This window comes from Electrophorus electricus, unplaced genomic scaffold, assembly GCF_041902795.1.
Source record: "Electrophorus electricus isolate QZ-2024a unplaced genomic scaffold, ASM4190279v1 Scaffold71, whole genome shotgun sequence".
Taxonomy (NCBI): Eukaryota; Metazoa; Chordata; class Actinopteri; order Gymnotiformes; family Gymnotidae; genus Electrophorus; species Electrophorus electricus.
The window spans coordinates 415,282-442,523 of record NW_027658788.1 but is presented as its reverse complement, the minus strand read 5'-3'; the positions used below and the strand labels follow the sequence as shown (position 1 = coordinate 442,523).

The 27,242-nt window shown below is 43.3% G+C and overlaps 1 protein-coding gene across 1 annotated transcript; it reads left to right on the top strand.

Moving 5' to 3' along the window:
- Nucleotides 1-273: 273 nt before the first annotated feature.
- LOC145656512 (vang-like protein 2) lies at nucleotides 274-5,067 on the top strand. Its single transcript, XM_081709701.1, has 3 exons — nucleotides 274-1,126; nucleotides 4,231-4,487; nucleotides 4,722-5,067. The coding sequence occupies exons 2-3, from the start codon at nucleotides 4,417-4,419 to the stop codon at nucleotides 4,903-4,905; spliced, it is 255 nt and encodes an 84-aa protein (XP_081565827.1). The 5' UTR covers nucleotides 274-1,126; nucleotides 4,231-4,416; the 3' UTR covers nucleotides 4,906-5,067.
- The last annotated feature ends 22,175 nt before the right edge of the window (nucleotides 5,068-27,242 follow it).

Genomic DNA, 27,242 nt, shown 5'->3' with positions numbered 1-27,242 from the left:
GTTTGGCAGCTTTAGCAGCATAAAGATTCGCAGTCACTGATATGAGGGCTGTTGAATGTGCTGGATTGTAGCCAGACTGATGGGGATCATGCAGCTACTTCTGTGTGAGGAAACCAGATAATGAATTGTAAACTTCTCGTTCAAGGGCTTTTGAGAGGAAAGAGAGAAGTGATACTGGTCTGTAACTGGTTATGTTGGTGCTGTTGAGTGTGGCATTCTTGAGGATTGGTACCACCCTGGTGGTTCTGAATGCAGAATGCAGATCTCTTGAGATCGTCTAGAACAGAGTGGAGGCAATGGGATCCAGCGGACATGTCGGATTGCTGGAAGTCAGGAGTTGAAGAGTTTTTCTGAGCAGAGAGGGGAAAAAGAAGCCAGAGAGTTGGATGTACAGGAATGAACACTGGCTGAAAGAATGGGAACAGAGGAAAAGGACCGGCGGATTGCTGCAACCTTCTCCTCAAAGAAGAGGATCAGACAAGGTTCAGACAAGAAGCCTTGAATTAACAGAATCTAAGGCAAAAATAATTAAACTCAGAGCCTACCATACCCAATCAGAGAATGATCCCGGAGAAAAACCCAAAGGACTACAGGCCATCTTTTGCGCCATGCAGTTTACGTTAGCTGTCCTAATTCTCTAGGATCGCTTTCTAAATACAACGCTGCTGTATTGAAGGTGGCCCGCAACCCAGATAACAGTCGGTCAACGATCAATAAAGAATCAAATCTACAAAAAAAAAAAAAAAAATGAAGCTGAAGCAGGCGGTTAAATAATGACCTAAACTATGATCTGAAGTAGTATGGTAGAATAGGGTGAACAACGATTGAAAGCTGTATATTCGGTGAGTGATAACCTGTAGAATATTGAGGAAAGGGATCGGGAGTTTGGGACGGCGGGGCGACACAAGGAACATGGGGGAGGAGAAGTGTTGGCATGGGGCGTAGTCGGTGTAGTAGCCACGGTTTGAATGAAGGAGACGGAAATATGTGTTTCTGTGAATAACAGATGAGTAGCTGTTCCCGCAGGCAAAACAGGGGAAAACGGAGTGGAATTGTTTGGTTTAGGGAAGGTGCACGGCCAAAGGAACAGACAAGAAAGTGCGACGAGTACGCCTGTTGTCTAATAGTGAGTGTAAAGAAACGTGGCGTTAAAACTGCTCAAGCGTATAAGAGTGAGGATAAATTATATGCTTAGGTGAAACAATATTATGCATGCCGTAATGGAAAGTAAAGCATACGTTTTATGCTCTCTCCATGATCCTTAACGCTCTTCATTTGGATGGTTTTCCAGCCGAATAGCTCTGATTCGCAAGTGTCTGGGTGATGAATGATAGTATTCACACACGCAGCGGGGCTCAAGGCATTGAACCAACGCATAGTGGAAGAGTTGGGAACGGATCATGGATTTTACATTGCACTGATCTTAAGATGTAACGTATTGCCTTTAAGGATTACTTTCTTTATTTCCATAGAACTGGGCAGTGTTTTGCAAAATTTCACGACGTGGATGTTGAAAAGTGCATTTTATTCCAGTCTGGAAAACCCCTGCGCTTGGATTTTCTTTGTGCCGCAAGGTCCTTAGCATTCGGATGTAGCCCCTCGCAAAGAAAGGCAAGTCGCCTAATTTTTGTAGTCTTTTTTCCCCTCACAGCGAATTGAGGGAACGACGCCTGTCTTCGCTTTGTGTTTTTCACCTTTTAACTTTTGGAGCCAAGTAAAACTCATTTTAAGCGTCGCATTGTCCTGTCCGCGTCGCTGTGCTCTAAGCCTGCAGTAATTTAATAGTTCTTGGCGTATTGGTGGATAGGGTTATTGGAATACGGTGAACTCGGTGCTGACATGCAAACAAAATGGAACCGGATTGATGAACCCTGCTGGGTATTCTTTCATTTCCTTTGTGTGGAGTCTCGTCAAATTGTTTCTTAAACCCAAATACTTGATTTCAATAAAATAATTCTTAATGTTTCCACTCATTTCACTTGTTTATTGTTTTGGTGGCTTGAAGTGCATGTTTTAATGTATGCTTACAGCAGTAATCTTTGTATCAGTAGACGCAAACTGTTTCCACCATACCTTATTGCAGTCTTCATTGGAAAATGGGTTTGGCTACGATTTAATCCTTAGCTCGCCTAACTCCAGTAAACGCGAGAGAGAACCGATACTGTGTGTCAAGCAGCGACTTAAGTTGTTGCAAAAGCTGGGATGTAGATAGTCCTGGTTATGTATTTACAATCGAACACCAACTTAAACTTTTCTTAAATGTAGGTGCGGCGTAAACTGCCTTAGATTCATGGATATTTTGATTACTGTACCAAACTTGGTCCAGTCCCAGCATTCGAGCTTTTCAATGAAGGCCTCTAAGCCTCGGCCTGTCTTTGCGTGGGTGTTGGGGGCGCCCTGAGTACCTCCCCTGCAATTCTTGTCCACTGTTACTCTGAGGCATTTAGGCCTTACCCTGTGCAGACAATGATCCGCTGAGCTGGTTACGTCGCTTGGCGACAAGTAATTTGAGATCACTGTTGATGGTTTACACCTACCTACAAAATGACAATGGGTCAAAAAAAAAAATGCATTGTTTCCAAACCACAGAATAATGCAAAGAAAACACATTCATGGTACTAATGTTTTAACTTAGGATTAGTTAAGAAATCAGTATTTGGTGGAATATCTCAGATTTTGATTGCAGCTTGTTCATGCATCTTCAGGTGTTCTCCACCAGTCTTTCACACTGCTTGTTAAATAAGCTTTGATTACCTAATCAGAATCTCATTAAATACAAAGAGCTGTACATGTGGTGGAATTCAACAGACTGTGGAATTGAAATCATTGCCAAATGCAGAGATACTGATTGGGACTGATCTCTTAATTTTCTTCGAGAGTTATGTTTTTATATATGAGTTTTTATTCTAACCTTTATTATAAAATGCATGGGGTTATGGTCCCATTCTATTCTGTTCAAACGTAGGCCTACTGTTTTTACAATTCCTGTGAGAAGCGTGTGTGTGTGAGAGAATCCAAGAGCCCCTATTTGAGATTGATGCGTGGCATGTGTTGGGAGTCTGCCCTCGACAAATGGTATCCTTGACTGTATTACCAGTTTTGTAAACAATCCCTGACAAGTGGGTGAGTAAGAAGTGCATGCACACAGACACAGCAGAAAGAGGAGGTCTGTGTTTTTGGCTTCCTAATCAGGAAAGCTTGCGTTCCCTTCATATACAGCCAATCAGAGAGAAGGGGACAGACATTTAGAAATAGAAAGTGAGGAAAGTTGTGGTTCTTCATTAAAGGAATTGGATTAAGAGTCACTATTCTTAAGAATGTGTTTAGTACCTACTCAGGCACACACAGCAGCTTCTTCAATGACAGTTGCTGCTGTTATTTTAGAGCTGACCACACACACAGACCCAGGTAAACATACGAACAGCTCACTGACATATTTTTGCTCTCCCCAGAAATAGGGTTGTGTGGTTAAAGGTCATGTAACCATAGAAACCTAGCCCCCACACTGTTCACTGCTCCTGTACCCTCTTATTCATTCCTTTGGTAAGAGCCAAGCTTGGTAACCCTGGAGATGATGGGAGATGGCTGGTGTGTGTGTGTGTGTGTGTGTGTGTGTGTGTGTGTGTGTGTGTGTGTGTGTGTGTGTGTGTGTGTGTGTGTGTGTGTGTGTGAGAGAGTGATGAGACCTTGTGGTGAGTGTGAGAATTGTGAAAGTACCGATTCACAAAGTTGTTGAACGATGAGCCTGTTTTTGTAAATTGCTTCCTTAGGGTGAAAAACATTTAATACCTTGAAGGTGAAGTGGTGTGTAATGCTATTTTCTGGTTTGTTCATTATTCTTGCACAGTTCAATTAATAGATGAAGACTACAACCTTTGTTTCAATTTTCAGTGTGTATTCAAGATGTTCATTTTCAAAATGTGACTCAATTTTATACTATCACTGTTCTGGGACATTAATGGATTCATTGAAATATATAAAAACAGATCTTTATAGATCTCTACATATTATGGTGTTGCTCTGATTTTATATGCACTTGTTCATTCTGAATGAGAACAGATTGTAGTGAAATTGTGGGCACTTGTAGCTCACCTTTAAGAGCAGATAGAGCTTTGTGCTGACACCACCAGTCTTTGGTTTGATTAACAGGGAGCGTGTTCACTCTGAGATGTGTTGCTCTGGATTATGGTATTTGCTTTAAAGGTATACTTATTACTCTTCCTCCCTCAGGTTAGTCCTCCTCCTCCTCTTCAGCCTTCAAAATAGATTCTCTCAGGAGTAAGGTTGAACTGCTGCAGCTGCCGCTGGCTCTATCCTCTAAATCTATCTCAGAGCGCAAAACTCAACTGGGCATAGCAACAAAATGTTCCAGGAGGCGGAGCTGGGGTCCACAAACCCCGCCCACTGGCCCCAGACATGGACAACGAGTCACAGTACTCGGGCTACTCCTACAAGTCCTCCCATTCCCGTAGCTCTCGCAAGCACAGGTGCGTATGCCATTTCCCGACATTCTTCCCTTTTGCCTAAATGTGGGTGGGCATTGATGTTTTGTCTAGAACATACAAATGTGAATGTACACTACTGCAAACACTGAGGGTACCACCGTATCGTTATTTAACGATTATCCATTTTATGTTGCTTTATGTACCAACTTGGAGTATACTGTGTATATAAATGTTTATATACATCTGTGTGCGCATGCGTGTGTGGTGGTGTTTCAGGGATCGGAGAGACAGGCACCGCTCTAAGAGCAGGGACAGCAGAGGGGACAAATCGGTCACTATCCAGGCTCCTGGAGAGGCCCTGCTGGACACAGAGTCCACACGTGGAGATGATCGAGTCCATGTTTTCACTTCATACCTCCTCCAGCCTGGAAAACCATTCCACTATAGCTTCAGACCATAAAAAGTCTATAGTGCTTCAAAATATGAATGATTGACTTTTTTTTTTTTTTTTACTGAAATGTTGGACTGGGCATCTCATGTCTCCTCATGCAGTGTCAGAAATTTTGCTCTAAAATCTCGCAGTACACATATACGCAACACGCGTATAAAAACAACCAATAGGGAACAGCCTGCCATAGCTCACATGCCAACTACAAATAACAGTGGTATAGCAAAATGAGCATGAAGTATGTGGGACACAAAAATATTTTGTGCAGTTGTGGCAGCAGATAGAATGCCTTTTTGATGTCACATTTTTGTGACAAAAGCACAATATCTTAATGATCTAGCATGATAGTTTCCAGAAAATCTGTATCATGTAGTCCGATATTGAGAACAACTATCGATGGAGCACTGTGCCATGGAGTTTGGTCAAGGTTTCAGATGCATCGTCTTGTACAGTTTGAAATGCAAAACAATGTTTAAGACTGCTGGAATTGCACAGTGCAAAGGCAGGTTGGGGTGAGTACCAATGTTAGCTGGCATGCTTTTGTTGTAGACTTGATGGCCGATTCATTGTCTTTTTTCCAAGTCAAGCTTCCACACATTCACACTTGACACTGTAACCTCATCAGCATGGTATGTTACTCTACAAGTCAAGTTTTCAGAACCAACTGATGGTGAATGACATCTCAAAACTATTCTTGAACGTACTTTTTCAGATTTGAATTCCTTACTGAGAAGTTTGAAAGAACTTAGGAGTCGTTGTTGAGTTAAAAAAAAATGTGTCTGGAGTGTGAATGGCCATCATAACTTGCATTTTTCATCGGAGCCTTGCTCACTAAAGCTGTTATTTTAACTAAGCCTACTCGCTGGTTGAGTTAGCTAGACAGGCAAGCTTGTTAAGGTTTAATTCCCGAAGTTTGGGCCCTGCTGTCGGCTTGAATGTCAACACGTAGCCCCCAGGAGAGAGAGTTTCGCCTGTGAGCTAAGAAAGGGGGAGAGAGACAAGTACTCATGCATGTGAGCACACAGCTAGACAACATGGAAAAAAGACACCCAACATGCAGCAGGAGTGGCTAAAGCCATACAGAAAACATGAGTACATGAGAAAGTGTTTTTCATGAATATAGTGGAGTGTTCTGATAACAATTTGGTTTGTTTATTTCATAGAGCTTCAAATATTGCATTGATGGAACCAAATAGACATTTAGGAGGAATTTGCCATACTTGCCATACGTCCTTCGCCATATGCATTCTTGCATTTTTCTCTTTGCTGTTTTCTGTTATAGTCATAAATTCTACATATATTTATTGAGAAAATCCTTTAAAGAGGCGCATGTCCATCATCACGTTTTATTTGTTTGGCTTTTTTTTTGGTGTTAGATTCACTATTGTAAACAAAATTACTTTTTTTGCATTTGATGTTGATATCGTTATGGCAGGATTTAGTGGAGGTACTGGTGTCTATATTAGATGATTAAATACACCGCACCAGCAGTTCTGAATCTTTGTGTTAAATAATCTATGCTGATTGTCACGATCAGTCCCTTCCATGTTCCGTGTTTTCCATGTCTTGTGTTTTGTTCCGTTCCACGGTTTCATTTTGTCCTCACACTGATTGCGTACACCTGTCCCTCGTTTCTAGTTCATGTATTTAAACCCTGCTGTGTGCCTTGGTCGTGGCTGCCTGTACACGGGCATCTCGTCGTTCCCGGAAGAAGCAGGGTCACGTTTATTTTGATAACGACGAGATCCCAGGTAAGCGTCTACCCGTCTTGACCAACGCTGCAGGGGGGAGCAGCCTGCAGCGCAAGACGTGAAACCACGGAAACAGGGAGTCCAGGAGGGTGGCCAATCGTGACATTATTACACTCAGGAATTAAAAAAAATATATTGTAGCATCCCATGAAATGTGATCTTTCACACATAATGAGAGCAGTTGGCAATGAACTAAAACTCAATTAAATATATCAACTTCCCCTTAAGCCTCTCATATACTCCACATTTAGGAACAAGCCTACTCCTACACAATAAGCAGTGCGGTATATGAAAAGAGCAGGCGTATCAAATAAACAGAGCAACATGGTTAAGGTCCAGCCAGATATGTAAATGTCTGCCAGAACATCCAGTGTGTGTCTGCCGTTCGGTCAAAACTGGATCAGTCCAGAGGCCGCCCCGTCAGATCTCTCTTGAACAAAACAGTGGTCGAAATGCTGTTGAGAACAGTTTTACAGTTACAACAACAGAAAAAAGACTCAAATATATGCTGGATGGTTTATTCATTAAGGGAGAAAGCTGTCTCTCTTGTGAAGGATTTGCCACAGAGACCTGGGCATGTGGTATGGTCTCTGCACGGTGCCGTCGTTACGCTCCAGACCCTCCACTAGAGGAGACAGAAACATCACAGTGGAAATAAAAACAATATAGTCCTGATGATTGGCATATGTGTAGTAGCTTGAGAGTGAAATGTGTGTGTGAGTGTGTGTGAAGGATTACTCCATAGATCCCTTTATGTGCTCGACTGTTTCATAAACGGAAGCGAATCCAGGGAGAGAGAAGTCTGGAGGAACGTCCTGCCAGTCAAAGCTAGGCAGACATCTCCCTAGTTCTGGGTGGAGGGAGAGACAGAAAATAATATGACTAACAATTAAACCTGCTGACTTATCACTGCAGGTATAAGTACTTTCCTGGTGGTTTGGTTATGTTTTGGTACATAGCATAGTCAAACTGTTACAAAACAGAATGGACAAATAGACAGGTAGTTGTGTAATCCTGCTGTCTGTACCTGGTTTACTTGGGGTGTAGAAATATGGACAAAGCTCTTGATTGAGGATGTCTTGGACACTCTGTAGTGGAAATGCATGTGAAAATCTCATTAACATGCAGAATGCTATGTATGCACAAATGCTATGTATGCGTGAGTGGCTAAGCCAATGCATGAATTACATGTACAAAGAGTTGCATATTGCAAAGACTTTTGATACGACAAATTCTGTTCTGTCAAGAGTGAGGTGAAGGTTTATTTCTCAGAGATGAAGCTGGTTACATTGCTTATTTGCAGTGTGAGGTTTTACCAATGTGGTTTGGGCGAGGTCAAGTCTAGGGTCACAATACTGCTGCTGAAAGAAGTCTTTAGGCAGGGCATTTGGGGCATACGCCTCTGGGGGCAACTTCCAGAACTCTGAAGGGCATTTTTTAACACAGACCTGCAAACCAACGCACAAACACACAGAGTGAAGGAGATCTTATTTGAGTAGCTAAACACAGTGTTGCTTTTTTTAATTTCTATCTACACTATTTACACATTGTTCATTGCATGATACAGCAAAAGGCTCCCAAACCAAGCAGCGAAAAGAGACCCAAGCCCCCAGAATTACAAACTGGCATTCACATATTACATGCTAAACTGTTTTGTAATAAATGAGTCTCATGTGCATATTTCTAAAAGGCTACTGACATACGTGTTTGGTTTCTGTACAATGTCAACAGGACATTTGTATGGAAATCTCACTTGAGTGGTTGGACACTGGAGACCCTCTAGAGTGGCGTCCATTTCTGTCGTTGCTCTGGCACACTTCAGAAGGTCAAAGTAGAGGACGTTTGGTTTGTCACTGAAACACGAGAGGATGCAGGAAACAAATGCAGCTTGACACATGAATATTAGCCAATTAAATAAACAATTTTTATTCAATTTTTTGAGTATGTGTATCAGGATTCAGTGCTGAAGAGTCACAACACTACCCAGCTAAGTGTTCTTTCTTCGAGGGTGAATTTGACAGGGGTAACCAATAAACTCTGCAGTGTTGTGACACTCCTAGACATGAGTTTGGACCCCTTGGTTTAGAGACAATCATTAAACACAAGTGATTTGATTGGTTCCACTTGTTGCTGTGCAGTGCCAATCATGAAAATCTTAAAGCTAAAGTCTAACCCATCTTGTCTTGTTGATGTTTCATGTTTCCACATGATTTGCACCTGCACAGCTCCATTGTAACCCTAGTCCGACTCACTAAAGTCCATTCGAAAGAATACTGACGGTGTTCCTTACATACTGGGTGTGCTGTTTTGGTATTCCTGTGAAGATATAAATACCAATCCAGTATGTGAGGGACTTACACATTGACTCCAGCTCCACAAAACATCCCAGTGGAGTTCTGGGGCAACACGACATGACGAGAGTCTCCAAGCAGCCACGCTGTGTTAGAACCTCCGTTAGAAGGATATCTCACAAGCCATACATGGGTAAAACACCTTCCGCTTGAGCCCACAATAATAATGATTTTTTTCCCCAATGAAAGTGTAGTTGGAAATGTTTCTTACCCAGGGAGCGAATAAGAATATAGGTGACAATGGCAGCCACAAAAATAATACAGCAGATAATGTCTGCACATCTCCTGAACAAAAACAAGAAATATTATTACACATTGGGCAGCTTCCTGTGAAAGAAAGGGCCGAATCCTTCGTATGCTACAAAGGAGAAATCTGCAAGACCAGGTCAGATTTGAAATATGAGTAGAGAATGACAACTGGTTGTCCAAAGTTATGCCCAGGCTACGAGCAGCTTCAGATAGTGATACCAGGGAGTTCTTGATGTACATAAGCTCGGCTTTACTGGGGTTGAGCCTCAAGTGGTGGCTGTCATCCATGACACAATGTCAGTCAAGCATGCTGAGATAAGTCTGGAGACCTGCGTATCGGAGGGTGGGAAAGAAAGAAATAATTGGGTGTCATCAGCATAGCAGTGGTAGGAAAAGCCATGAGAAGATATTACATCACCAAGAGAACAGGTATACAAAGAGAAGAGGGCCTAATACTGAGCCCTGGGGGACACCAGAGGAGAGTCTACATGGATTGGAAGTGGATCCTTTCCATGTTACCTGATAGGACTGAAAAAACTGGAATCAGATTGTGAGCTAAGAAAGGGAGAGAGAGACAAGTACTCATGCATGTGAGCACACAGCTAGACAACATGGAAAAAAGACACCCAACATGCACCCAACATGCAGCAGGAGTGGCTAAAGCCATACAGAAAACAGCGCATCTGGTAATGGGACATCCAATCACGGTACTAACCACACACAGTGTAATAGCATACGTGAACTCACAAGCCTTCGCCTTGACAGCACTAAGGCAACAGAGGATCAGCAAAATTTTGGAAGCACCACACATCACGTACACGCATGAACGAATCAACATGGCAGACATGATGGGAAGAGAAGAGCCTCATCAGTGCGAACAGGAAGTCAAAAAGCAGGAGAAGGTGAGACCAGACCTAGAAGGAGAACCAATTCCAGGAGCAGGGAACATGTTCACCGATGGATGTGGATTTAGAGGACCATACGGGGATATAAAAGCAGGGTGTGCAGTGGTGGCAGAAACACAGGGAGAAGTAGATGAATTTTGGACGGTGAAAGCAGAAAGGCTGAAAGGTTAGCAATCAGCACAGCGAGCTGAGGTAATGGCAGTAGTGGAGGCCTTGAAGTTAGCAAAGGGCAAGGAAGTGAATATTTATACTGACTCTGCTTACACGGTAGGGGCAGCACATGTGGAGCTAAGACAATGGATGAGAGCAGGGTTTAGGACAGCGGGAAACAAACCAATTAAACATGAGGCAGAAATGAGGGAGCTGGCAAAGGCCTTGCAGGGACCAGAAAGAGTAGCTATCATAAAGTGCAGGGGACATGTAGAGTATGTCAACAGTACAATCCCAAACCTACAATTAAGGTGGCACCCTGTAAGTATCCGTTGTCATTAACACCAGGGGAAGAGATAGTAAATGACTACACAGACATGGTGGACTCAGCACAGGGGTACACGTACGTATTGATGCGCGTAGACAACTACACAGGGTGGACGGAAGCGTGGCCAACAAAACGGGAAGACAGTGCTTCAGTGGTAAAGTTCCTGGTGAACCAGTACATTCCTCACCATGGGTTTCCGAGAAAGGTGAGATCAGATAATGGCACTCATTTTACAGCGCGCAATTTGCAGGAGTTAGAGAAAATGCTGGGTCTGAAACATTCATTTGGGGCAGTGTATCATCCTCAGTCTCAAGGTAAGGTGGAAAGGATGAATCTAAATGTGAAAAACAAAGTGGCCAAAATCTGTGCACAGACAAAATTAAATTGGGTTGACGCCTTCCCTTTGGCATTAATGCAAATGAGATGTTCAGTAAATGCAACAACTGGTTTTACCCCTTTTGAATTGCAGACAGGTCGAGGATTTCCAGGACCCCACGGACCCTTAACAATAAATGAGAAAACAAAAACATCTCACACACACATCATACTTTAATGAATTGCAAAGTATCGTTTCAGCTTTCTCCACGCAGGAGGGGGACCGGACGGGGAGCAGACAGAGAAAATGGAGTGAGCCGAGGTGGACAGGTCCATTCCAGGTGACAGAAAGAACCAGCCACGCCGTAGGCCTGAAGGGTAAAGGGGAAACATGGTTTCATCTGAGCCAGTGCGCCGCCACAGTGTCACGGCAGAGGAGTCTGCAAGAGACAGCAAGGGACCTTTCTGAAACATCACCTAACTCACCTGACCCGGACGGGTCAGGTGTTCACTCCCACACAGAAGGGGCAGAATAATCCCCGGGAGCAAAAGGGTGAAGGTAGTCCACCCTTAGACCCCGAAGTAAGAAGAACAGAACACCAGTGATGACTTCTGGACAATTGTGTTGTTTGATTATTTGTTGGTGTATTGTGTTGTGTGTTTCCATTTACAGTTTGGTCACGCTTGGGTTAAATAATAGCATGGCAGTAGGAAAGGATTAAAACATTAAGAACAAGACGGTGAAGCAGAATGGGGGTAGAGATTGGTGGATGTGTAGCATGTGCAGCCACAAGACCCAGACTTATAACAACCCCGGCACCCCTATTCCCACAAAAAGACCCCAAGGGTTATGTGTGCATGATTGGCCTGACTAAGGAAAGAAACCCTAAGAATTGTGACACTTTGAGCGTTATTTTCCCCCCCATCAGTAACAGAACCAGAACAGGACTATTTTCACCCAAAAAGGGGGAGGGGAACTACACTTGCTTCGTTAGAAGTTCAAGCACACCTCAAGTACGCTTGGGGCACATCCCGGCGGTGTAACCGCACAGTCACTGGGAACGAGTCTGTGGGTTCATGGGCACGAGCAGGATTGTATGATTATTGTGGAAGGATGACTTTGGTTGTTAACATGCCAGAGAACTCGGAGGGGACATGCGCCATGGTCAGGTTAGCAGCTCCTTTATTACTGATAGGCAAAAAACTACACAGGGACCCGGTAACTGATGCAGCAAGACAGAAGCGAAAGGCAAACCATTTTGATTTAACAAGGAATACCCCCACATACATAGATGCAATAGAAATACCTCGTGGAGTTCCGGACAGGTATAAGTTAGCAGACCAGATAGCAGGGGGATTTGAGAATATTCCGATACTTTCCGCATTATTCCCCATTACTCCAAATAAAAATGTGGATCGGATTAACTATGTACATTATAATGTCCTCAGGCTAGCCAACCTGACTAGGGATGCAGTGCAAGGACTTAGAGATCAGCTGGGACCAACCTCACTGATAGCGGTGCAAAATCGTATGGCATTAGATATGTTGTTGGCGGAAAAGGGGGGCGTCTGTGCTATGCTTGAGGATATGTGTTGTACATTCATTCCTAATAATACCGCTCCGGATGGGTCAGTTAGTAGAGCATTGGATGGTTTGAAGACCCTATCAGAGGAAATGCATGAGAATTCAGGCATAAACAACCAGTTGGAATCCTGGATGGTGAGCCGGTTCGGTCAGTGGAAAGACTTAATTGTGTCATTGATGGTTTCATTAGCCACATTCACGGGAATTGCTGTGACATGCGGGTGCTGCTGTATTCCATGTATTAGGGCGTTAATGGTTAGACTAATCTCAGCTATGATAGAAAGGAAAGATGTGCATGAGGGTACCACGATGATGCCACTGATACAGGGGGAAAGGGACGTAGAGACAGGAGATGCCAGAATAAAGGAGTGTGATTGGTGATCTCTTTGTAGAGATCAAAAGGGGGAATTGTGGGGTTTCAGAAATTAAATGAATGCTAAGCTTACACTAGTAGAGAATAATGCGCAGAATGGAATAGGACTAATCCTTGAATAAATAAAATAATTACTGTATGTCCAGACATAACAGGAAATGCCCTAGACGTGCATATGTGTGATTATGCAAGAAGACACGTGTACGAGACGGTCAAACAGAGGTGACGGCTGAGATGGAAAAACACAAAAGCAGAAGTGTCACAAGGCGAGAGAAATATAAGTCTGTCTGTTGCAAAGTTATGCTTTAGATCTCACTCGCACTGTGTTGTGAAGTGACATCTCCAGAGCTCTGCATTAATAAAAGGCCACAGGGTAACGCATTGGTTCCTGTCTCTTCTTTCCTGCATCAACGGACACGACATTAACTAATGATATAACAGAATCTGGCCCTTAGCTATTTTATTAGCTTTTTATCAGGGCACGCTTAGTAAAACGTCACATCACTACATCAACCTTTTAAAAAAATTAACAGGCAATCAAATTATTTTGGCTATACTAAAACCTGTCCTGGAGCAATGCCTAGCTAGCTGGATATCTAACACTAACATGCAAGACTGAGTTTGTTTTGCAGAAGTAGCAGACGCTAAATAGCTGCCTTGTAAAAGAGGTTTGCATTGGGGACTGTTTGTATTTGATGTATGCACGTTAGGTATTATTGCATAACGCTATTTGTGATGTATTTTTGTTTTTCAATCAGTCACATTCCGAGCCAAACTTCTCTTAGCTATCTTGTATCAGTGGAGAACTACTTTTGATGGCATTGTTACTAGCTAACTGTTAGCTAGCAAGGTAACAAGGTAACTCTTTTCAAACAACAAAAAGAAAAAACACTTTACTGTGATTAACAACTATGAATTTACTAAGTTGTGATTGTTTCATAGAAGGTCTGATTAGCTAGCCTAGCTAAAGCTATGTTTGATACGTTTTGATACGTCTAACGACACTGGCATTTTTGGACGAGTAGCTTTATAGTTGCTTAGCTAATGTCACAGAATTAAAAGTAGAATCAGAAGGAAATGTTGAATATTGTGTCATTGCACCAACCATGAGGCATTAAAGTGTCTGGACAAGAACATAGCTAGCTAGCTAACTGGCTTAGATCACTACTGCAGCTCTCACACCTCCGTTTATTACATCATAATAGGTAATGTGGACTTTTTAAGGACCATTGTTGCGTCTGATAACCCGTTCAGAAAAGGTGTTCTTCAGCTGAATGAACAGATACTGAAACGAACACTAAGGAGATCATCCAACATTGAACATATTTCACTAGACACACTAGTGGAAGAGCTGCTGAGGTTCCTGAGCCATGAATTTCCGGCCTACAGCATCTACTCTGGACAGGTATGTCACCGCCTTGCACCAGGATGCAGAGATCCATGAGCATGACTGAGATGTAATTATAACTATATACACCTCATTAGTCTGATGCTAATGAGCACACATGCACACCTGCTGTCCAGTTCTTTAACATCCATATCCATCACCTTGATTTATCTTAGTTAGTTGCTGCTGAAGCTCTGTCTCTCTTTCTCTCTTTCCCCATGCCTCCTTCTCTTCCTGTAGGAGTGTGGATACACCACTGGCGTTGTTGCCTGATGCACCTCCTTTGGAAGAGGACACGGTCCACTGTCAGAACTGGCAGGAGACAGTGGAGCCGCACACACTCGCCTCTCTCGGCTCCCGGGAGATCGAACGGCAGGCTGTCATATATGGTAAAACAGCAAATGTGGTGCACAGCAACTGACTATAAAAGACAACTCCCAGTACACAGTTAACATGCAAAATGAAAAAAAATTATTTACTGATCTAACTTAAACTAAATAGCTACTAAATCTTTTGAACATACAGTATTCTATTTATTATGCACATATGGTAATTCTATCCTGACTCATGAACATGTGGAATTCTGAATTGTGTAACGTTTGTAAGAAATTGTAGTGACTTTGCTATATCCTCTTCCTCAGAGCTGTTCACAACGGAAGCGTCTCACCTGCGGACTCTCAGGGTTCTCGATCAGGTGTTCTTCCAGAAGATGAGGAACCTTTTGACCGTCGAAGAACTTTCCTGTATCTTCCCCAACCTGCCCCAGGTCTACAGTCTTCATGGTCAGTCTCTCTGTGTGCGCGTGTGTGTGCGTGCGTGCAAATCCGCTCCATTTGTCTTAGTGTGTTTTCAAACCTAAATTTCTGAAGCCTACTTGGTGTCTAAATCATAATCAAGATTAAAGAAGTGTAAAAGCCACCCAAACTGGGAATTTAATGACAGAACAATATCAGCTATTGGCACCATGCCATTACTGTGAGCAGGTATGGACTGGAGGCTGTACATGTTGTTTCTGCGGTGGCCTTCATGACACAAGTAGAGTTTTGTTGCCCACTGACACAACTTTCTAACAAACCACATACACACTGGCTCGCTTAAACAGATTCTGTTTTGTGGTGTTGCATTTGTGTTTCAGCGAATCTGTGTGAGTCCATGAAGAGGCTGAGGGACTCTCCTATAGTTCAAGGCATAGGAGACATCATGGTGTCTAGAGTGAGAGCTGGCTAGTGTTACTCCCTTTCTAGTTCACATCATCTTTTGGTGCTGTCTAAAATGAAGTGGTTGTTCTGTGTAGTGTGGGATATACTTGTTGCTTTACTTGATATGTCAGTAGCTAATGTGTTTGTGTGTGTGCGTGTTAGTTTGAAGACGCTGCAGGAGAGGAGTTCCAGGAGCAGGTGTCTCACCTGTGCAGTCAGCAGAGTCAGGCACTGGAGCTCATTAAAAATAAACGCAAAGACCCGCGTTTCGCGCACCTTATACAGGTAACACTTTTTAGAGGTATAAAGCCTTTGGACAAACCTACAAACACTAGAGCTTCTGCCATATTTGTTAGTGGGCTGGGTTGTGAATTGGTTGACCCATATTTTGAATTGGAGACTATCCAGTCTTTTAGATTTGACTTTTATTGCAGCACATAACTTCTAGTGATGCTGTTTTAGGTATAAATTGGTGTTGCAGTCAACAGAATCCACATTTGGACTTAGATGTCCTTGGCTCATTCGTGTGTGTGTGTGTGTGTGTGTTAGGAATGTGAAGCCAGCCCTCACTGCCGCCGACTACAGTTAAAGGACCTTCTAGTGTCTGAGATGCAGAGACTCACCAAATACCCCTTGCTGCTGGATAACATCATCAGACACACAGAAGGCATGTATAGAAACACTCACATACAATGTATTGAACCATGAAAACACTTCAGTATACACACACATACCAGCTTACCAAGGAGGCAAGCACACACACCCTTTCTCCTGGATTAACACTAGTATGTGCCCCCACAACAGCTGGTTCTCCAGACCTGCAGCCATTGCTGAGGGCACAGGCGTGCTGCCGTGGGATACTACGAGCTGTCAATGAGGTCGTCAGGGAGACGGAGCACCGGCGACAGCTCAGCCGTTATCAGCGCAGGCTAGACTTGTCCCCTCTGGAGAGGCAGGCCAGTCCTGTCGCTGCTCAGTTCAAGGTACGGCCTTACTATGTATCCACCATCTGCCTTCCAAACAGCTTCTCTGGTCTTGGAGCACCTGATCCAGAGTATGAATTATTAACTATATTCTTTTTCTATGTAGAATCTGGACCTGACCACTAAAAAACTGATCCACGAAGGACCGTTGACTTGGAAAGTTAACAAAGATAAAGCTATAGGTAAGAGATCATCACAGCTGAACAAATCACTGTTAACTCTGGGGAATGCAGCTATTGAGAGCATGGTGCTATGCTGACTTGGAGTTATTTGGTTCCCTGCTACCTCACACATGACATGGTCTGAATAACTGTGTGTGTGTGTGTGTGTGTGTGTGTGTGTGTGTGTACACCTGCATCTGCCTGTATGTTCATACGTGTGTATACACATGTTTCAAGGACTTTTAATGTGAATGGATGCTTTCAGTGATCTGTGTGCAAGCTTGCATACATTTTTGTTTTTCCTCTTGCAAATGATTACTTGACAGGTCCATTCTCACTCTGTGTGTGTGTGTGTGTGTGTGTGTGTGTGTGTGTGTGTGTGTGTGTGTTCCAGACATTCATGCTCTGCTTCTCTCAGACATGTTGGTGCTACTCCAAAGGGGTTCAGGTGACCGTTTGATCTTGCGATGTCCAGCGCGCTCACTGGGTGGGGTTTGGGGTAGGAACACGGACCTCAAAACCCCCTTTTGCCCCGTTGTTCGCTTGGATTCATCTCTTGTCAGATCTGTGGCTACAGGTATATTTGTAGTTATTCTTACAGCTATGAATAGCCAGAATAGATGAATGGGTCTGGAATAACTATGTCTTTATTTTATTTTTAAAAAATTAAGAAGCCAGTTAGAAATTGCATGTGGGTTAGTTTGAATACATTGTTTGACAACCTGCTCTTCTCTATCAGATAACAAGGCCTTGTATGTGATCAGTACATCAGAGAGACAGATATACGAGCTGGTGGCTGGGACTTCCTCTGAGAAAAACACGTGAGTTTGTTTTTTTGTCTCTCTCTGACCCACCATCTTCTCATCAAGGTCAACCAGTCAGCACTGCTGTGTCTGTTTTGTGATAACATTTATGGTGTCAGGCCATTTATGTTCAGATGATTTTAACAACATTGTGCTGTTGTAGAAATTGGGACCTGATGGCTTTAGCGATGTTTCCACAGATGGAAGAACCTGTTAGAAAAGACCATCTCCTCGGCCTCTGGAGGCAGTGAAGCCACCAAGCAAGGATCAACAGCTATCCCAACTGACCAATCAGAAGCCTACATGCATACTGGTGGGCAGGGTTATGTGGGAGGACGAGCTAAAATGGCTGATGCTGCTCTTCAAGATGGTAAGAATTTGTTACACTCCGTTACACAGTCATTGTTGCACTATGATAGTTAAACAGTATATTTCTGGTGGTGGTGGTGGTGGTGTTTTTATAAATAGAATTTTAGCAGGCTCAGATATTTACCAACTTTTTTGCACCCTTTGTGTTCTGCCAGTCAGGACACTAAGACTGTTGATCCTTGGATCCTTGGATCCTTTAGAGGCTGCCAGTCAGAAGCAGAAAGTGACATCATTGTCCTCACAGCAAGAAGGGCAGGAGATGCCTTGCCAGTCACCAAAAGGCCGTTCACACCTGGAGATGCTGAGGCATGAAACGAGGCCCTGCCAATCACGAGCAAGCATACGGCAGCGCATGATAAAAAATGTGGATGGAATCTTTCAATCAATGAAGGGGCTGATGAAAAACCTGCATCAGCTTAGGGTAAAGTGGATATATTACTCACGCTCTCTCAAACACACACACACACACACACACACACACACTATCATTGCAGCTAGCTAGCACTTTCATGTTATGTTTTAAAAGAATGGCTTTGTGCACTTGTGAGATCCTGGTTAACTCCTTGTTTTCATTTTCATAGGAGATTGAAGCAGACCACTGTAGACTGCTCACAATGGTGAGAAAAAAGTCACCTGTCAGTCAGTTCAGATGACACCATCCATGGGTCTTCCTCCATTATCAGGACACCATCTATTTATCTTGGGTCGAGCGATGGTAAGTGTGTCAAAGAAGCCATTTATAAATACTGGGGCTAAACCTGTTTAATGCTGTACCACAATTCTTTTTGATTGTACCAAACAAAAAGATCTAGTCTGGAATCACTAGAATAATTTGGGGTTGAGTTTAAATGGAGCACACAGTTGAATATTAAAACATCACCGCAGATCTTGGGTCTTGCTATTGCCAGACTGAAAACTGGCCTTCAAACCTGTAGCAATTCCCAATTTTAACTTTAAGAATTTTATGTATTTATTTGAATAATGTTTAGTATTGATTTTGGAGTTGATGTAATTATGTTGCTTATGGTGTACTACCCCTGCAGACTGTGGCAATTGTATGGTCATCTTTCCAACCTGTTTAGGTAACGAAGAAGGGCCAACAGAACCAGTTCAGCCCAAGATCCATTCTACAGGATTTTGATTTATTACACGAGACATTGTAAAGAGTTTTACTTACACATTTGAAACATGAACACACACATACTAAGGGTGTGGCATTCCTGCCATTTCATACATCCTGTGTAGCTCTTTACTAGAATCCCAGCATGCCTTTCTCCTGGGAGAAACCTGCAAATATTGTATTGTCTGCAACTGAGAAGAGAGACAGGACAGACGAACCTTCAGCTCATGCACCGAGTTGGAATAAAAAGCATTCAAATGAAAGTCCAGATATGTGAGGTGTTTTTTTTTTTATTAGGTAAAGCTAAAGTTGGAACAAGGGAACTGAGGTGACAGTTTAAAAAAAAAATTAGTCAATGAAGATGAAGAAATGGAACTAAAATGAGACTGAAAATGTATGGCTGAGGAAATGAATCTGCCCATTAAAGGGACCCCCCCCCAAGCACTTTACCCAATACATGTATGTTAATACTCACTCACGTCATCAGTGACAAACTGGCAACCCAACAGGTGCCATTTTGCTCGAGGACCCATAATCAGCCCATGTCAACTTGACCCAAGATTGTGGCTCTCTTCGCCTTATGGAATGTGTGGATGGGTGACTTAAACAAATTCAGGTTCTTTTTCACTGGGACCCCTGCAAGACACATGGGCTCCAAGAGAGTATTTTGCATTAATATCATCATATGTCTATGTTGTATCCTTTATTTTATAAATTAACACTATGCGAGAGCAAAGAATAAAGAGTGTGGAAGGAGTTTATTTTATTTCTTTAAGCGTTCTACAGAATAGAAAATAAAGGTTTGGCCTCTCTTTACGCACAATGGATAAGGCAGGGCGTACTGGGATTGCCATTGTGTTGTGGCAAGACATCATCTTCACTGCTCATTACTGTATACTTATTTGTGCAGCCCTGTTCTGGACTGACTCCTGTCAACATTGCAGGGAACAAAAAGGAACATATTTGTTGTCTGATATCATGTCATTACCTATGAAGGGGCACCTTCTGTGTAGTGTAAATACTGTGAAGCTCGTCCCTCACCTCTTGAAATGGCTCAGTGATGCCAGGGTTGGTTTTTGACACATATGAAAGGATTTATACTTTGATCTGTTAAGATGTTGGTAGAAGTGGCTCCTTTACACTGACTCCAGTTTGGCCTTTGTTGTATAATGGCTAATGTTATGGTTCAAAAAAGAATGAAATTGTCCAAGATCAGTGTTAAGGACCAGGTTCTACCTTAATCTAGCTGCATCTGGATGCTAATAGCCTAATGCTAGATTATGCCATCACATTTCCCTTTTATAAACTAACCTGTGAAAGGGAGAAGGAAGAATGGCCCTCTATCCTGTGTGGCTTTCCCACTCCCATGTGTTGGGACTGTTTTGAGGGTCGTTGGTGTAATTGGATTTTGGGGTGAATGTGGACCGGGCTTTGACAATTGACAAAATGTATAGAGCGGCTGGTCCATTTTTGGCTTTGTATGCAAGCATCAAGATTTCAAATCTGATGTGGTCAGTTACTTCATACTGCCAATGAAGTGAGCGCAGCAGTGGAGTGACATATGAATTTAGGAAGATTGAAGACCAGTGATGCAGCTGCATTATGGACAAGCTGTAGAGGGCTGATGGCTCTTAGAGGAAGACCAGCAAGTAGCGAGTTGCAGTAGCTTAGCTTTGAGATTACAAAAGACTGCACAATTACCTGGGCAGCTTCCTGTGAAAGAAAGGGCCGAATCCTTCGTATGCTACAAAGGAGAAATCTGCAAGACCAGGTCAGATTTGAAATATGAGTAGAGAATGACAACTGGTTGTCCAAAGTTATGCCCAGGCTACGAGCAGCTTCAGATAGTGATACCAGGGAGTTCTCGATGTACATAAGCTCGGCTTTACTGGAGTTGAGCCTCAAGTGGTGGCTGTCATCCATGACACAATGTCAGTCAAGCATGCTGAGATAAGTCTGGAGACCTGCGTGTCGGAGGGTGGGAAAGAAAGAAATAATTGGGTGTCATCAGCATAGCAGTGGTAGGAAAAGCCATGAGAAGATATTACATCACCAAGAGAACAGGTATACAAAGAGAAGAGGGCCTAATACTGAGCCCTGGGGGACACCAGAGGAGAGTCTACATGGATTGGAAGTGGATCCTTTCCATGTTACCTGATAGGACTGAAAAAACTGGAATCAGATTGTGAGCTAAGAAAGGGAGAGAGAGACAAGTACTCATGCATGTGAGCACACAGCTAGACAACATGGAAAAAAGACACCCAACATGCACCCAACATGCAGCAGGAGTGGCTAAAGCCATACAGAAAACAGCGCATCTGGTAATGGGACATCCAATCACGGTACTAACCACACACAGTGTAATAGCATACGTGAACTCACAAGCCTTCGCCTTGACAGCACTAAGGCAACAGAGGATCAGCAAAATTTTGGAAGCACCACACATCACGTACACGCATGAACGAATCAACATGGCAGACATGATGGGAGGAGAAGAGCCTCATCAGTGCGAACAGGAAGTCAAAAAGCAGGAGAAGGTGAGACCAGACCTAGAAGGAGAACCAATTCCAGGAGCAGGGAACATGTTCACCGATGGATGTGGATTTAGAGGACCATACGGGGATATAAAAGCAGGGTGTGCAGTGGTGGCAGAAACACAGGGAGAAGTAGATGAATTTTGGACGGTGAAAGCAGAAAGGCTGAAAGGTTAGCAATCAGCACAGCGAGCTGAGGTAATGGCAGTAGTGGAGGCCTTGAAGTTAGCAAAGGGCAAGGAAGTGAATATTTATACTGACTCTGCTTACACGGTAGGGGCAGCACATGTGGAGCTAAGACAATGGATGAGAGCAGGGTTTAGGACAGCGGGAAACAAACCAATTAAACATGAGGCAGAAATGAGGGAGCTGGCAAAGGCCTTGCAGGGACCAGAAAGAGTAGCTATCATAAAGTGCAGGGGACATGTAGAGTATGTCAACAGTACAATCCCAAACCTACAATTAAGGTGGCACCCTGTAAGTATCCGTTGTCATTAACACCAGGGGAAGAGATAGTAAATGACTACACAGACATGGTGGACTCAGCACAGGGGTACACGTACGTATTGATGCGCGTAGACAACTACACAGGGTGGACGGAAGCGTGGCCAACAAAACGGGAAGACAGTGCTTCAGTGGTAAAGTTCCTGGTGAACCAGTACATTCCTCACCATGGGTTTCCGAGAAAGGTGAGATCAGATAATGGCACTCATTTTACAGCGCGCAATTTGCAGGAGTTAGAGAAAATGCTGGGTCTGAAACATTCATTTGGGGCAGTGTATCATCCTCAGTCTCAAGGTAAGGTGGAAAGGATGAATCTAAATGTGAAAAACAAAGTGGCCAAAATCTGTGCACAGACAAAATTAAATTGGGTTGACGCCTTCCCTTTGGCATTAATGCAAATGAGATGTTCAGTAAATGCAACAACTGGTTTTACCCCTTTTGAATTGCAGACAGGTCGAGGATTTCCAGGACCCCACGGACCCTTAACAATAAATGAGAAAACAAAAACATCTCACACACACATCATACTTTAATGAATTGCAAAGTATCGTTTCAGCTTTCTCCACGCAGGAGGGGGACCGGACGGGGAGCAGACAGAGAAAATGGAGTGAGCCGAGGTGGACAGGTCCATTCCAGGTGACAGAAAGAACCAGCCACGCCGTAGGCCTGAAGGGTAAAGGGGAAACATGGTTTCATCTGAGCCAGTGCGCCGCCACAGTGTCACGGCAGAGGAGTCTGCAAGAGACAGCAAGGGACCTTTCTGAAACATCACCTAACTCACCTGACCCGGACGGGTCAGGTGTTCACTCCCACACAGAAGGGGCAGAATAATCCCCGGGAGCAAAAGGGTGAAGGTAGTCCACCCTTAGACCCCGAAGTAAGAAGAACAGAACACCAGTGATGACTTCTGGACAATTGTGTTGTTTGATTATTTGTTGGTGTATTGTGTTGTGTGTTTCCATTTACAGTTTGGTCACGCTTGGGTTAAATAATAGCATGGCAGTAGGAAAGGATTAAAACATTAAGAACAAGACGGTGAAGCAGAATGGGGGTAGAGATTGGTGGATGTGTAGCATGTGCAGCCACAAGACCCAGACTTATAACAACCCCGGCACCCCTATTCCCACAAAAAGACCCCAAGGGTTATGTGTGCATGATTGGCCTGACTAAGGAAAGAAACCCTAAGAATTGTGACACTTTGAGCGTTATTTTCCCCCCCATCAGTAACAGAACCAGAACAGGACTATTTTCACCCAAAAAGGGGGAGGGGAACTACACTTGCTTCGTTAGAAGTTCAAGCACACCTCAAGTACGCTTGGGGCACATCCCGGCGGTGTAACCGCACAGTCACTGGGAACGAGTCTGTGGGTTCATGGGCACGAGCAGGATTGTATGATTATTGTGGAAGGATGACTTTGGTTGTTAACATGCCAGAGAACTCGGAGGGGACATGCGCCATGGTCAGGTTAGCAGCTCCTTTATTACTGATAGGCAAAAAACTACACAGGGACCCGGTAACTGATGCAGCAAGACAGAAGCGAAAGGCAAACCATTTTGATTTAACAAGGAATACCCCCACATACATAGATGCAATAGAAATACCTCGTGGAGTTCCGGACAGGTATAAGTTAGCAGACCAGATAGCAGGGGGATTTGAGAATATTCCGATACTTTCCGCATTATTCCCCATTACTCCAAATAAAAATGTGGATCGGATTAACTATGTACATTATAATGTCCTCAGGCTAGCCAACCTGACTAGGGATGCAGTGCAAGGACTTAGAGATCAGCTGGGACCAACCTCACTGATAGCGGTGCAAAATCGTATGGCATTAGATATGTTGTTGGCGGAAAAGGGGGGCGTCTGCGCTATGCTTGAGGATATGTGTTGTACATTCATTCCTAATAATACCGCTCCGGATGGGTCAGTTAGTAGAGCATTGGATGGTTTGAAGACCCTATCAGAGGAAATGCATGAGAATTCAGGCATAAACAACCAGTTGGAATCCTGGATGGTGAGCCGGTTCGGTCAGTGGAAAGACTTAATTGTGTCATTGATGGTTTCATTAGCCACATTCACGGGAATTGCTGTGACATGCGGGTGCTGCTGTATTCCATGTATTAGGGCGTTAATGGTTAGACTAATCTCAGCTATGATAGAAAGGAAAGATGTGCATGAGGGTACCACGATGATGCCACTGATACAGGGGGAAAGGGACGTAGAGACAGGAGATGCCAGAATAAAGGAGTGTGATTGGTGATCTCTTTGTAGAGATCAAAAGGGGGAATTGTGGGGTTTCAGAAATTAAATGAATGCTAAGCTTACACTAGTAGAGAATAATGCGCAGAATGGAATAGGACTAATCCTTGAATAAATAAAATAATTACTGTATGTCCAGACATAACAGGAAATGCCCTAGACGTGCATATGTGTGATTATGCAAGAAGACACGTGTACGAGACGGTCAAACAGAGGTGACGGCTGAGATGGAAAAACACAAAAGCAGAAGTGTCACAAGGCGAGAGAAATATAAGTCTGTCTGTTGCAAAGTTATGCTTTAGATCTCACTCGCACTGTGTTGTGAAGTGACATCTCCAGAGCTCTGCATTAATAAAAGGCCACAGGGTAACGCATTGGTTCCTGTCTCTTCTTTCCTGCATCAACGGACACGACATTAACTAATGATATAACAGAATCTGGCCCTTAGCTATTTTATTAGCTTTTTATCAGGGCACGCTTAGTAAAACGTCACATCACTACATCAACCTTTTAAAAAAATTAACAGGCAATCAAATTATTTTGGCTATACTAAAACCTGTCCTGGAGCAATGCCTAGCTAGCTGGATATCTAACACTAACATGCAAGACTGAGTTTGTTTTGCAGAAGTAGCAGACGCTAAATAGCTGCCTTGTAAAAGAGGTTTGCATTGGGGACTGTTTGTATTTGATGTATGCACGTTAGGTATTATTGCATAACGCTATTTGTGATGTATTTTTGTTTTTCAATCAGTCACATTCCGAGCCAAACTTCTCTTAGCTATCTTGTATCAGTGGAGAACTACTTTTGATGGCATTGTTACTAGCTAACTGTTAGCTAGCAAGGTAACAAGGTAACTCTTTTCAAACAACAAAAAGAAAAAACACTTTACTGTGATTAACAACTATGAATTTACTAAGTTGTGATTGTTTCATAGAAGGTCTGATTAGCTAGCCTAGCTAAAGCTATGTTTGATACGTTTTGATACGTCTAACGACACTGGCATTTTTGGACGAGTAGCTTTATAGTTGCTTAGCTAATGTCACAGAATTAAAAGTAGAATCAGAAGGAAATGTTGAATATTGTGTCATTGCACCAACCATGAGGCATTAAAGTGTCTGGACAAGAACATAGCTAGCTAGCTAACTGGCTTAGATCACTACTGCAGCTCTCACACCTCCGTTTATTACATCATAATAGGTAATGTGGACTTTTTAAGGACCATTGTTGCGTCTGATAACCCGTTCAGAAAAGGTGTTCTTCAGCTGAATGAACAGATACTGAAACGAACACTAAGGAGATCATCCAACATTGAACATATTTCACTAGACACACTAGTGGAAGAGCTGCTGAGGTTCCTGAGCCATGAATTTCCGGCCTACAGCATCTACTCTGGACAGGTATGTCACCGCCTTGCACCAGGATGCAGAGATCCATGAGCATGACTGAGATGTAATTATAACTATATACACCTCATTAGTCTGATGCTAATGAGCACACATGCACACCTGCTGTCCAGTTCTTTAACATCCATATCCATCACCTTGATTTATCTTAGTTAGTTGCTGCTGAAGCTCTGTCTCTCTTTCTCTCTTTCCCCATGCCTCCTTCTCTTCCTGTAGGAGTGTGGATACACCACTGGCGTTGTTGCCTGATGCACCTCCTTTGGAAGAGGACACGGTCCACTGTCAGAACTGGCAGGAGACAGTGGAGCCGCACACACTCGCCTCTCTCGGCTCCCGGGAGATCGAACGGCAGGCTGTCATATATGGTAAAACAGCAAATGTGGTGCACAGCAACAGACTATAAAAGACAACTCCCAGTACACAGTTAACATGTAAAATGAAAAAAAATTATTTACTGATCTAACTTAAACTAAATAGCTACTAAATCTTTTGAACATACAGTATTCTATTTATTATGCACATATGGTAATTCTATCCTGACTCATGAACATGTGGAATTCTGAATTGTGTAACGTTTGTAAGAAATTGTAGTGACTTTGCTATATCCTCTTCCTCAGAGCTGTTCACAACGGAAGCGTCTCACCTGCGGACTCTCAGGGTTCTCGATCAGGTGTTCTTCCAGAAGATGAGGAACCTTTTGACCGTCGAAGAACTTTTCTGTATCTTCCCCAACCTGCCCCAGGTCTACAGTCTTCATGGTCAGTCTCTCTGTGTGCGCGTGTGTGTGCGTGCGTGCAAATCCGCTCCATTTGTCTTAGTGTGTTTTCAAACCTAAATTTCTGAAGCCTACTTGGTGTCTAAATCATAATCAAGATTAAAGAAGTGTAAAAGCCACCCAAACTGGGAATTTAATGACAGAACAATATCAGCTATTGGCACCATGCCATTACTGTGAGCAGGTATGGACTGGAGGCTGTACATGTTGTTTCTGCGGTGGCCTTCATGACACAAGTAGAGTTTTGTTGCCCACTGACACAACTTTCTAACAAACCACATACACACTGGCTCGCTTAAACAGATTCTGTTTTGTGGTGTTGCATTTGTGTTTCAGCGAATCTGTGTGAGTCCATGAAGAGGCTGAGGGACTCTCCTATAGTTCAAGGCATAGGAGACATCATGGTGTCTAGAGTGAGAGCTGGCTAGTGTTACTCCCTTTCTAGTTCACATCATCTTTTGGTGCTGTCTAAAATGAAGTGGTTGTTCTGTGTAGTGTGGGATATACTTGTTGCTTTACTTGATATGTCAGTAGCTAATGTGTTTGTGTGTGTGCGTGTTAGTTTGAAGACGCTGCAGGAGAGGAGTTCCAGGAGCAGGTGTCTCACCTGTGCAGTCAGCAGAGTCAGGCACTGGAGCTCATTAAAAATAAACGCAAAGACCCGCGTTTCGCGCACCTTATACAGGTAACACTTTTTAGAGGTATAAAGCCTTTGGACAAACCTACAAACACTAGAGCTTCTGCCATATTTGTTAGTGGGCTGGGTTGTGAATTGGTTGACCCATATTTTGAATTGGAGACTATCCAGTCTTTTAGATTTGACTTTTATTGCAGCACATAACT